This window comes from Acanthaster planci, linkage group LG18 (assembly GCF_054643075.1).
Source record: "Acanthaster planci isolate LZ-2023a linkage group LG18, COTS_SCS, whole genome shotgun sequence".
Lineage (NCBI taxonomy): Eukaryota > Metazoa > Echinodermata > Asteroidea > Valvatida > Acanthasteridae > Acanthaster > Acanthaster planci.
In genome coordinates, this window is record NC_141794.1 from 802,074 (window position 1) to 815,508 (window position 13,435).

Sequence of the window (13,435 nt, forward strand, 5' to 3'; positions counted from 1 at the left end):
AGACTTAATTTCTGTGTGACTTTTTTGTTTTGCGTTGATCTGAACAGAACATTTATATATATCTTCCAAACTCTTTAAGTTAAGAAGAGCGTGTTAGCCTAGTGGTAGGCACTCTGACGTTCAATCGAGTCGTCGTGGGTTCGAATCCCGGCAGTGTAAATAACAGAGGCTTTTATTCCTTTTTTTACCTGTACCTCAGCCCAGAAAAAGAGTAAAATTCCATTTTATTTTATTTTATTTTATCTAGTTAGCTAGACAACCGCCACGGATCTCCGATCCCAGGCGTTTCCCTCCATCGGACATCTCTGTCCGAGGCGGGACTCGAACCTGGGTCGTCTCGTTCCGCAGCCGAGGCCTCTACCGGCTACCCAATCTGGGTCCCCAGAAAGGAACGCTGTTTTCATATATTTATCTAAAAGACTCGGCTAAGACGATTGAAAGTAAAAAGCAAGCATCCCCTTGATTCGAACCTGGGTTGCAGGAATAGAAATCTCACACTCAACCTCCAGGCCACCGACATTATTCTAAATCTGACAGTGAATTTTAAATATACATGTATAAGGAATCGATCTGTATTCTGTACTACAAATTGAAAGTTGTGGCTTAATTTGAACTCGAGAACTTTGGGCTTAGAGCAAGAACGACCAAGCAAGGAGACTACAGTTGCTCTGGATAGGTTTCTCTCATTGAAGGTTTGATGGTATGAAAAGTTTATTTCAAATTTAACTTACACTTATACACAGGTAACGCATTCGTTAAGAATGAAACCATAAATTCCGTTATGCTGAAAATGTACATCAGATGAAAATAACAATCAATGTTAAGGTCAATGTGCAAATATAAAAAAAGTAATGAAAGAGAGACAAAAATCGATTAATATTAGTTCGTGGCTTCGACATCTCTGTCTCGTGCGCATGCGTTGATTTCATACAATGGCTTTGTGTCCACTTTCACTGTTCGGCCTTGGTGGCATTTCTTATTGCTAAGAATTGTGCGAATCATTACATGATTTTCACGATATATTGTTACGTTCAATCTTTTCAATGAGCACCACCCAGGGCTGGGTGCTGTTACAACTACCAGGGGTAACCCAGTTGAAACAAGACGCAAAAAGCGTGCAATGCTGAAAAAGTAAAGAAATTGTACTTGAAAAAGAATAAAAACATTTAAATATCGCAACCGATAATTGGAAACACTTAACATTCAATACCTAACTTATATATAGATGTCAATAAAAACCCGTAAATGCATTTAGTGTAACAAACTTTTGGAAAGTTTTTACTATAAATTTTTCAAACAGAAAAAAGACTTCAGCATACTCTCTGCTAGTAACGTTAGGGGGTTTTCAAGGGCTTGAATGAACTTCTGTTTCGAAAACATGGCTATAATTATTTGCCAGAAAATTCAGCTTTGAGCAAGATACACATGAAATGACATCGGCTGACCTAGAAATCGCTTTAAAGTGAAATATAAAATAGTGGAAAGTCCGGCTGAATGATTCTATTCTTCGGTTTGTCTAAAATGTGAACTTCATGTCCAGTCTTAGCCTCAAGACAATGCAATATATTTTGATGCAGTAACCTGCGATGCAGTCATTTTTAATTAACTACTGACGCACCTGGAATATAGGAAGGACAGAGTTCACCCAGAAATAATATTTATGAGCAAACAGTCATCTTAAATGTAGTCACCTTATCACTCGGTAAAACAACCTGAGCAGACCAGCTGTCATACATCATAGTTACGTCACCAGTTTGCTTTCTCTTTGACCAGCGCCAATCAGCGATTCCATAGTTCTTGCGGATAGCTGATGTGCCCTGGGACGTTGACGCGGATGGCGTAACGGGGAGATCTGTTCGGTACAGGCGGCTTAAGGGTCTGGTAGCAACTACCTCGGTCAACCGGGTAGTGACCGGTCTTTGGGTCCATAATGGGCTCGTAATCCATGACCAAGTCCTGATAACAAGGAGGCGGGTCTGGGTTACTCCTTGTAGCCCTGGAAGGAGGAAAAACGACAGAAAATTATCACTGAATGCGTTACAGTGTCCATCAAAGATGATTAATACGGTTTTGGCTAGATTCTGACTATCCATTAATCCACGTGAGTCTTTACTGTTTGATGCCACATGACGACTATTATGGGGAAAAGATACAGGAATACTCTATTACGGGCTCCGACCTGGACCAACATAGGGTGCTATTATCTAAACAACGGGGGCTCCTCTGGTGGTAACTATGCATCGCTGGTTCACGAACGATTATGAAACGCAAGCGTTGAAGTCGCATAGCTACCAATTAAATGAACACCCCCCCACCAATATGGCTCTTTTCAACCGCTGAAGGCGTGCTTCTGCTCAAGGTGGATAATGCGTATGGAAAACATTCGGATTTCAAAAAAAAGAACTCTATTCCAGCACAATACGTATACTACTATATCGTGATGAAAAGTTTTCGAACAAACTCTCTGAGGGGGGGGTGGCTATGGCAGAAGGAACGTTTTACCGCCCTCTACTGACGCCAATTGTACATGGCATCTTTTTCCGTCTCACCTTTTCCTCGCTATTCGGCGCTTGACAAGAATGAACAAAATGGCCGTGGTCAGTATGGCTACAAGACAAGCAAGGACAGCTAGAAGAGTGTGCTGGCGATGAATGGTTTCTATAAAAATAACGAAATTCGAAATAACATGATATTTAAAACATGAATATTCATAAGTGTCATCAATAAATAAACATCGTCATATCAATTAGTACAATTCAATGTGCAGAAAAATAACTTGCATAAACCTTCAGATACCCACTCATAAATCACCATCACTTTGGATTTCTAGCGTACCATTTGTCAACTTGCCAATTTCCAATTCACATAATAATCCTATGTCATTGCCCGGGCGCGTTTCTGATCGAAGATAAGGTCAGTGCTGAAATGTATGAATCGTAACCGAAATTTTAAGGACGTCATTTCGAGATTTTCATAGCTAGAGGTCTGGAGAAAAGTATGAAGCGTGGGGTATACTTGTCAACATAAACCACTCCGGAATCAACCGTATGTAAGTGGGCGAGCCCCTGAAATGATTTTTCTTGTCTTGCATGTCGTATACGATCAGCCTATGCCCGCCATGCTACACTTTTAACTCGGCCCGTACGTGTCCCGGACACGGAAACCGTATGCTACGCAGCACGGCTTGTTGAAGCATGCAAATCAGTGCGCACTCGACTGCCCGTACACGATTTGCTTGCATTAAGGCTTTTCCATATGTACCTTTTTTGGATGCGTTGCGTACACGATGCGTCCATGCATTTCATTTTTCACGAACACAAAAATCGACTCCGTTAACATAATACACGTTTGCGTTGCGTTCGAATGTCAAAATCGCCCTGGGAGGGATTTTGACGGATACGCAACGCTTGGCGCAAGTGTTGACGCACGTATGGAAAGGCGCCTTTCGTATACTCGGATCGTAGATGCGATGTGCCAAGTGTACGTTTATAGCAGGTGCGTGGGTGTAACGAATCGTGCTTGTCTGCAGACGCGCACTGGGTAAGATTAGGATTCGGCTGGCCTGACATTTAAGGAAGGGACTTACTTGTTTTAAACTGATTATATTCATAACAGAAAGGGTTGTATTTTTGTCGGGGGGTAAAAATAGAAGTTATCCTCCTAGAAGTTTGAAAAACGTCCTCTTGTAAACAACATAAAGAAAACTCGTACGTCTTACCGTATCCGGTAAACTTGTCGTCTTGTGTCATCCTAGTTTTGCTGTCAATCGCAACTGTTCACAAAGGAGAGTACATAAAACATCCGTGAGTGCATTTACAACCGAAGGAATGCAGAGAAATAAGGACAATTATGCCAGCAGCTGAAATGTGAAGAATACACCCAACAGCCGTCAATAATACTCCGGAAATTCACAAAGGTTTTGATATCCGAAACTGTGGAGCTTTCGATTTTTAAACTTCAAAGGGTGAAGGAAATGGGTATATCTAAATAAGAAAGGCAGGAAATGTAACCAAAAGCTGAACTTTTGACCGAGCAGATCCGACAGAACTGGCCTGGATGCGGGGCTGATATAGGAGTAACCTTAAACTCTTCAACTGGGGTGATGGTTACTAGGTAGGAAGGCATCCTGTGACGACAATAGCATAAATGATTGGTTTGTATGTAGTGATTAACATCAGAGTCAAACAAAAAAGTCAGGTCATCGGTTGTCAAGTGACGGAGCAACCGCAGTTCCTGCCGTATGCCTTTCGATGGAGTTTGCCAGGGCTGCCCCGGAAACCCAGCACCCAGACTTGACAGGTTTCGGCCCGCGAGGGGCGCAGGGGAGCTTCGAGTTCACAGGGCCATGTGTTCGGGCTCGGCTTGTACATGACGGGTTGACGACCCATCTTCTCGCTAGACTGTTAGTGTTAGTAGGACTTTAGAGAGACCCCTGATCATCCCTGGGGCATGGTGGATAATCCAATGTGCCATGTTATGTCTCAAGGTGTTCCAGAGTTTGTAAACACGCAGCTGGTTGGTGTCAAATCGAGAGCTGAATAAACAGGACTCGACCACATTCTCCTTAGTTTGAAAAATGTTCTTGAGAACAGGGTCTTTAAGGGCGAGGATATTCTTGAAGAGTAGAACACACAGGTAGAAACACCTGTGGATTGGATGTGGCTCAGGCTGTTTTTTTTGGATTTTCGTCTCTTGCTCAGGTTTGGTTTAAATTGCTGTGTAACTGTGTAAGAACAGAAATTACTTCACGAAAAGCAACTCCCTCTGCTTGGGGCTCAAACGGTTTGCACCAAATGAATTTCCTAAACGCTTTTACTTCTCCTTACAAGGTTGTCCATCAGCAGCCAGAGTATTATTATGTCAGCAGCTCCACCTCCCAAGTTAGTCTGAACTTAAAAGGTCTCATGTCTGCAGGGGCTTTAACATTTTGATTCTTACTTCCCTTGCTCGACTGAAAATAGAGCGAGGCTTGGAACAACCAGACAAGTCTACCACCTGTTTCGGGCGCTCCACTTTACAGACAAAGTGATCACCTTGGCACGCGGGAACCGGTTGTTCCCATCCCACGGTCCTTCCTGTCCCGTCTCGGACCATGACGCAGCGGGCCGACGCCGCAGACGCGTTGCGCAGCTGGTAGCCTTGCCCACACACGAAGTGGATGACGTCACCATATGAATACGCATTTCCAAGGACACGCCCATTAGCGAGCTGGGTGGGCGGGTCACACCGACCTAGTTTTACTGTAAAACAAGCGAGAAAAAAATTCATGTTATGGAGGTAATGGTACTTATCTGTTGTCGAGTAATATCCTCTAGGCAAGTTGGCAGAAAGCATCTTGAATTTTAAATAAACAGGGTACTTTAGCAAGGCAGATGAGCAAAGCCTCCAGCCAAGCAAAGAACAAGAAAAACAGGCTCACGGCACTAAAGGGTAGAGAGAGACCAAGTCATGAAACAAAACCCAACAGTATATGTGACACTTCGGAGCATGCAAGGGAACTTTAATCTAGTATCTGTCCTGTGTAAAGAATCATCTTGAATCAATTCACGAAAAGTATGGACTCATTCTGGTTTCAAACCAAGAGAGAGTGTGCCCATCAAATAAATTTGGGTTTTTTTGTACTCTTCCAAGCAAAAGAAGTAAAACAGAGTGCAACTCACCATCAAACACTGATATCGTGTCTAATGCAGTCACGGATCGAAGCTGAGATCTCGATCCACCGCACACTTCCTCTTCGTTGCCAGCGCATCGCATTTGACACTGCCGGTCAGACAGCTTATCGCCCGGCAGGACGGCACCGTAGAACCGCCCGCAGTAACACTCTTTACCGTTCTTAAGACCGGCCAGCAGCGAGCCACTGTTCCGGCAGTGTTCCCGACACGCCGACACATTCATGCTGGGCAAGGCGACGAAGCCGTCCCGTAGGCGAGAGTTGAAAGAGCCGCTTGGGTCGGAGTAGCACCCTAGGTATCCTGGTGCTGTTCAGGAGCATTCGCACAATTGAAAGAGAAAGAATCAAGTTAATTTTACTCTCTGGTACAGTTGCTCTCTCAGAGGGGATCTCCGAGTAATAAAGCACCCTGAGCAGTGTCTTACACCTGCATACAGATAAGAGTGTTAGAACTCAAACACGTCTTATCTAGGAGTGAGTGCGAGTACGCATGCAGGGCTCATCGCGCTGAAGTAGGAGCGATAACGCACATGTATGTTCTGAGTACGAGCAGTAATATCCGTGTACGGGCACGTTCATATCATAAAAGTCTACACAAACACACACCACAAGTGTGTATTTGCCTGCAACTGAGGACCCCCTATCTTTTGTTTGTACCTTAACTTTTTTAGAAGACCACCCATACGTTTTGCACACAGTTGTCAATCGGGGACCCTTTGTCAAGGGTCCCCGATTAAATGCAGAAACAAACTCCTGTAAACACGGCCGTGGCCCACTTCAACGATTAAAACCACACGTGTACAAGCTCTTGATTTTTATGCCGTGTAAGTTGTATGAGTAAGCTCATGACGAACATACAGGAGCTTAACAGGTTGAAATCGCTCCACATGTCCCTTCCAATGTAGTTACATCAACTGCTGTGACATCAACATTTTTAATTAAACTGTGCGTACGTTTATGTCAGGTGTCTTCGTGAGTTTATGTCGGGTGAAGCGGAATTGTGCCACATTATCCTACTTGCTTTCTCACTAAATGAAATCTGACGCTTTCTATTTATCTAGCACCGAGCTTTTTTTGAACAGAAATGAAACCTTTGCTAGCAGAAAAACAAGACAACGTGGCACACGTAAGGGGAGTTCAATGACCTGTCGACCGTTAAACGTCCAGTGAGATCCTTTTTGCAGGACAGAGATCCCGGAAAACCTTACTTAAAAAGCAACGATTGCTCATTTTCGTACTTGAACTACTTTTCCCCGAAAGAGTAACCATATTTTGGTGATTAAATGATTCAATTGCCCAAGAACCTTTTAAGCTTTTCTCACATCGTGTATCAGCAGTTTTAAAACGGAAGTTATTAATCACCACGGTAATAGACGTGGACACCGGTAGTCATTAACTGTATGAAAATTTGGCACAAATGTCTGGATTTGTATCTGTGTAGTTAATGTGAATATTCTCGACTTGGGTTCCAATTGCAATCCCCTGTTCATTTCTGGAATAGTGAAAGTGGGGAAGATTGAGGGCTCAGGATCAGCAAGGCCACAACACCTAGCCAGCAATGCACTGACTCGAAAAACGGCAATTTGACGTCTCAAAAAACGGAGCTCGTAATGAGGCGAAACCGGGCCGATAATGTGACGATACACAGCCGGCAATTGACGAAACACACCCGGAAAATGACGAAACAGAGCCGGCAATTGACGAAACACAGCCGGCAATTGACGAAACACAGCCGGTAATTTGACGACTGTTAACCGGCAATGCGACAAATCTTAATCGGCAATGTAAGGACACTAGACCGGCAGTACGTGATGACACGGGACCGGCAATGTGACGACGCTAAACCGACAATTTGACGACACTGAAACGACAATTTGACGACACTAAGGCAGCACTTTGACGACACTGACCCTATGCAATGTAACGACACTTGGTGATGCAGCATTCTCACGATACTCAACAAAACATGTCTTACGACGCCAAATAGGCAGCTTGGTGCGACAAAACAAGCAATATGACCACACATGGCCGAAAATGCCACAAAGTAACCCAAAAGGTACATTTTGTCAGACGCAGGGGCAATGATGCGAGCCATTAGACCGCTTTCTTTGCAATACCCAGTGTCAATGAAACTCCATTGTTTTGTATCTTATATAATGATAATAAAATCACTTTCTTTCAGCGTTATGAATCATACTCGCTCTGGCTCTGTTCCTCAATTCGCGTCACTTAAACATGACTCATTCATCCGTGCGTTTGATGTACTCTGCTCAACCACGTGAGAAAACGCCATGGTTGCCACTCATACACTAGCCCTCAGACCTCCGGTGTCTAAAAAGACTTACTGAATGTTGCAATATACATGTAGTGCGAAAGATCATTTGTTGGGCAACATTTCTCAACAGGAGGAAAAAATCTTGGGTCGACACTTAGTTTTATTATTCAGATAACTCTCGAAGTTTTTGTCTAAATTTAAAACTCTGTCATGATATTTTAAGAACATCTAAAAGACTAGCAGCTGTCTCAGAAAGTCTTTCAAGGGAGCCTGATTACAAGTTAACATCAATACATACAATTTCAAACTCACCTTGGCAGACGACCCCAACAGTATCAAGGCAACGTTGTTTTGGAGTGAACTTACAATCCTGCAAACGTTTTTCATCTGGTAAAACAAATGAGCAATAACGACAAATGATGAGACTTTTTCAATAAGAGAGGTAGTTGGTCGCGATTAATCATGCCCTTTTCCAGCCAGATCTCTGAATAAGCCCGTACTTATAGAAGAGTGCAAACCTCTTTCATGTCTGCTTCGTTAAGTTCAGCTTTGTCGGGCAAATATTAATTCAATAGAGCGCCAAAATATTTTCAAAAGCCACAAAATTGTGCTCTTCCAAGTGTTTGAAAACGTAACCAGTACTTCTTATACGTGAAGACGAATCTCGCCTCTGTTAAACATGCACAGCATCGCCTTTATTCCACTTATCGGCTCCCTGGGCAGCTAATCATGCCTGGACCAATGGCCTCAGCCGAGAGGAAATGAGTAATATGAACCTTTATGAAAGCTGTTCAAAGATTGGCTGGTTTGCTTCCAAACGATTTCACGTCTAGGACCCTACGGCTTAGAGCCAAAAGGTAATAGGTATTTCAGATGAGAAAATCATCTTAATTGCCCTCTTTATAAAACAAAGTGCTGAGTTCACAAGAACTAGTGTAGTTCTCAAGTCGTGAAATTTCCCTCTTTTGTCCCAATTTGTTATTTGGTTAAGTAGTTTATTATGCTAAAGTGTTCTAACCTCATTCCACCGAGATTTCCAATTGCGTACCATATCGCGGTCCACCAACAGGCATCCATCACAGATGCACTTTCATTTTTTAAGCAGTGTGACTGACTAACGGAACGACTCATTGATTTATAAACCATTTAATCGATCTTGAAGTGGTAAAACAGGTACACTTTCTCCTCAATTTTTAAAAACTAGGTTCAGCTATTCCCAGCTCGTATTGGTCACAGGAAACAATATTGTTTTAATAAGCTTCCGCTGAATAATCCGTGCAAGGACACTAGGATCCCCTTTCCCCGCCCACAAATTGGGATCCAAATGGTCTTACCACCTGTGCACTCCCAATCACGGGCCAAAGGAACCCCGGCCCCACCCCTGTAATGGTTGTTATTGCGAGCCAAGGCGGCCCCTGGAAATCCCAGCTGTCGGCAGACCACAATGGCGTCGTCGATACTCCAGCTAGCATCACAGGTCGAGTACCAGCCGCGGAAGCCCAAGTAGAACTCCACACGACCCGCGTTGGGCGCGGGTCCGTCAGCCAGACGGAGATCTGCGGTAAACCAGTGAAGACCTGAAGGCTTAATCATCGCGGTATATGATGATTACCAGCCACTGAGGAACGCGCCACGTGACTACATCTAATTTTGCTTTTATCTTTCGTGAGCATTAGTCAAACGTCATCTTATTACTAACAAAGTCCTTTTGATTGGTAGACCAGGACATAGGTCTCGCTGAATGTAACTTTGCAATAGACACTGGGCGAGCCGGGGTGCCGCCAGGCGAAGCCCCGAGGTACAACGAGAGTGAAGGCCGGCCAGGGCCCGGCCGCGCGGCGGCTGGGACCATTTTACTTAAAGCTAATACATGATCTGAAAGTTCTCTTTACGGTTTTGTATTTTTAGAAATTGAGAAACTATGGATTAAGTGCAGTAACTTCGTTTCTGATATGCTTGGCGTATTAACCTTTCTATTTTGGATGCCTTTTTTAAGTTGCCACTTCCTAGAAAGTTTCTTCACCATTTAGCGAATTTCCTATATAAGTGTCATGAGCAAAATGTCATCACGAGTCAAGCCGTAAAGGTCACGTGAATATTTATATCATGAAACATGATCCGTCTCGAAGCAAACAAAAGCAAACAAGCAAGTACCCAGTTCCACGTTCCATTCCCTGTTAAAAAGAGAACCTTTAACTAAAAAAGCTGTTCACAAAGTTTCCCACATTAACCTTTTAGTGAATTGATTACTTCAACAAAATGAGTCTCACGCAAGAATTTGGTCCAGAATCGTGCCTCATGACGTTATTTGGAAAATTGAGCACACTATTAAAGTCCTAAATTATCTTAAAAGTCCCCTCTCCTTACTTTGGATCTAATTAATCGACATGATAACTGATTGCGCAAAATATTGAAAATTGCCCGGTCCCTAGCAATGCAACTTGTCTCAGTTGAAGATAAAAAAAGATTGGGTGTCAATCCGAGAATCTCCGGTGGAAACTGTGCGTCATATTCACGGCACATGGCCAAGGCAAAGGCAGGCATGCAAGACTTGGCAAGACGCAGAAACTCTCAACTCATAGGAAGGTACCCAGCTATGGGTCGCTACTCACAAATAGAGTACCAAACTATCCCAAAAGAAACGATTCTTAAAGTTGCTGGAATAGATGGGTCTAATAAAAATATGGATCCCGTACTATATCGCGAGGGATTTGCTTTTCGATCTTCTGATCTTTAACAGCAATGTCACACAGGCATAAACTTAAGACATTGTTTGAGAATGGGGTAATAAGTTTGAATCATATGAAAGATATTTTTCAAGGTTGTAATTGCGTCTTCGAAGACATAACCACGATCTAAACCGTTTGCATGTCTTCAAGAGAAATACACTGAGGCGAAGTACTAACGTCCCATCTGCGAGAATGCAAAGGAGTCTTTTGCTTTTGAAATCTTTCACAATTGATAAACTTGGCACTGACTTAGACCCTCAGTTGAATCGCCCCCGCCGTTTATTGAGGGACGGGCTTGTGTCATGCCGCCTAACAAGATTGCTCGCCATGGCTACCGGGTCAGACATTGACGTATGTGGATGGGTGTTAATCGAATAGGTCAGGCCAGGGGCGTGGTCCCTCTTTATTGCCTATGGGCGAGGTGTAATGTCGAAATGTCGTTTTTCTGTGCAGACTTAGTGGCCATTCTTTGAATGGCTCTTGTGATTTTCATAGTTCCCTGTTTTAGTAGTTGAGGAGTAAGTTGTTGCAAGACCAATCCTGTCGCCTAACGATTTCCCCAGTCCCTCGGGCCTTGTCGCTGAGGCAACTCTTCATTTCTGTACAGGTGATGCGACAATCATGTTTTGAGAAAGTGAGTTTCCCGCTTAAACATCCCGATACAAAAACTGAAATCAATCCATTCTTCCTAATCAGATCTAATACCTACAGACAGTTCGACATCTCAGTACAAACGATAGATACCAGAAACTTACACTAAGCCACTTCTGTGGTCAACAAGATCCTTTGTGTAGGAATTAATGACCTTTTTGTTTGATTTTAAAAGCAGTTTTAAATAGTTTATAAATAATAAAGAATGATGCTTACCTCCAATCATCTGCGTTCTAGCAATCAAAAATTGTCTTGCACTAACAATCACTAGCGTCCACGAAATGACCGACCACCATACATCCATTCTGAAGCCACCGCACTTTCAATGAAGAAACCCTCAGCCTCTTCGGGCTTGAAAACTGGCTTCTCCAGCGGTCGACGCGACAAAAACAAAACCTCAAGAGGTGGAAAATCCACAACGTAGACGCATACCGTAGTTTCCCAAAGCCACCAGCGTAAAATTTCCACTCATGAAAAGAAATCTCTAACGATTAGGGCGTTGGGCTTTCCTCGATTGAAAAAACACCTGTCTTTTAAGTGGGCCAAGAGTTCATTCCAGCCTTGTGAAGCTAAGCAGATTTAGAGAGCACATCCTATCTGACTGTATCCTACATTGGTCCAGCTATGACTACCACCATGATTAGAGGCTAAATATAATTTGCATGGTAGGCTGCAGCGTCCTACAACATCCGCCTGGCCAATTGTGTTTTATTCAGCAGTTCCGGTACAGTTTGAGTAACTCATTTACGCAACAGATTACCCTAAGGTTGGGCTCAGACACCCCGGACCGAGATCCACAGAGCAGGTTACCACTGTAGTCTCGAAACAAGTCTGTTTTTCAAGATGCAAGCAAGCCCCTGTGGCGTCACACAGTGCAGTACAGCCTGCCTCGGCAGAACGCAGAGTGGAAATGCGTCCAAGTCGGCGTGTCTCCTGTTCCAGGTCTGAAATGTTATAATATCCGCGAGCTAGCCTCCTGATGACATCACACATTGAAGAGATCCGTGTATTACGGCAGACTGTGACTCTAGTCAGCCACATTAAGAGATATCTCTGTTTCTTCAATCTCGGAACTCGTCAGCAAAATGACTGCATTACAGATATCAAGTCTTTACGTTATTGAAGCATGACCATAACCTGTACGTGCAAAGCTGGGCTCTTGGCCGAGTCATGGAACGCCTTAATCATGACACCGTGCTACAGTGCGGTGGGTCCAGAAATGTCAGAATACCATTGAAATGTGTCAAAAGCATATTAATATCACATCAAATAACGTTTAGTACAACGACTTGTATACAGATTGGAGGGGACAAACAGGATTGATGGATCTTCTCCAGCTCGGTCGGAGTTAAATGTGAAGAGGGGATGGAATAGGCTGTGCATCTCTGTCAAAATGTAAGGAAACCGGTGGGGGAACGCTTGAGAAGAGGGGTTACAGAAAACTTTTCTAGGGAGGGATTTCCATTCAGAAAAGGTCAAGGGTCACGGTGTGGTTCCTTTTCCTCCCCTGGACAAATATGCCGATCATTGCTGAAGGGTAGAGGGTAGGTAAAAACTTGGCATTCCATGAAAACAAAATCTCAGAACTGCCCACTGAATGAATGTGCTGTGCTAGAAACTGCCTAAGTTATCAATTTGTCGTCAGGTGCAATCGTTTTACATGTATTAGCAGAGATTAGTATAGAGATCAGTATGAAACCACAATGAAACGAACCATTAATTCCCAAAAACATAAAGCACCAGTAATTCTGTCTTAAGTTAATGTTGCTATAAACCTTATACGGAAGTATTTAATAGGTAGCTTGGAACCGACATCAATTTTACTTTTTTTTAGTTTTTGATTCAAGTTTCCCCTTAGGCACGACTAAAGAGACATTATGGCATTTCCGATTGGAAATATCAGGCGTCAGTGTCGAGCGGGCAAAACGTACGGGTCATTAAGCTGGTGAAAGGTCACTTCAACAGCTCGGTAACTTAACCTATTGGCCTTGAAATAAGGCAATGAGGTTTGTGTCAGCGCCCTCTGTTGATACAAAGCACTAAGGCCAGTATAGTTCATGATTGAAAGATGCACCAATAATATTTAAAAATGCTGACCAATAAGACAAT

General features: G+C 43.3%; 1 protein-coding gene across 1 annotated transcript; it reads right to left on the reverse strand.

Annotated features, from left to right (window-relative positions):
- Positions 1 to 677: 677 nt before the first annotated feature.
- LOC110978418 (scavenger receptor cysteine-rich domain superfamily protein-like) lies at positions 678 to 13,323 on the reverse strand. The gene is made up of 8 exons (XM_022233413.2): positions 11,543 to 13,323; positions 9,281 to 9,502; positions 8,259 to 8,333; positions 5,661 to 5,978; positions 5,034 to 5,240; positions 3,719 to 3,772; positions 2,550 to 2,658; positions 678 to 1,996 (listed from the first exon to the last, which is right to left on the reverse strand). Exons 1-8 carry the CDS (start codon positions 11,628 to 11,630, stop codon positions 1,780 to 1,782), a joined length of 1,290 nt encoding a protein of 429 aa, XP_022089105.2. The 5' UTR covers positions 11,631 to 13,323; the 3' UTR covers positions 678 to 1,779.
- Positions 13,324 to 13,435: the final 112 nt, after the last annotated feature.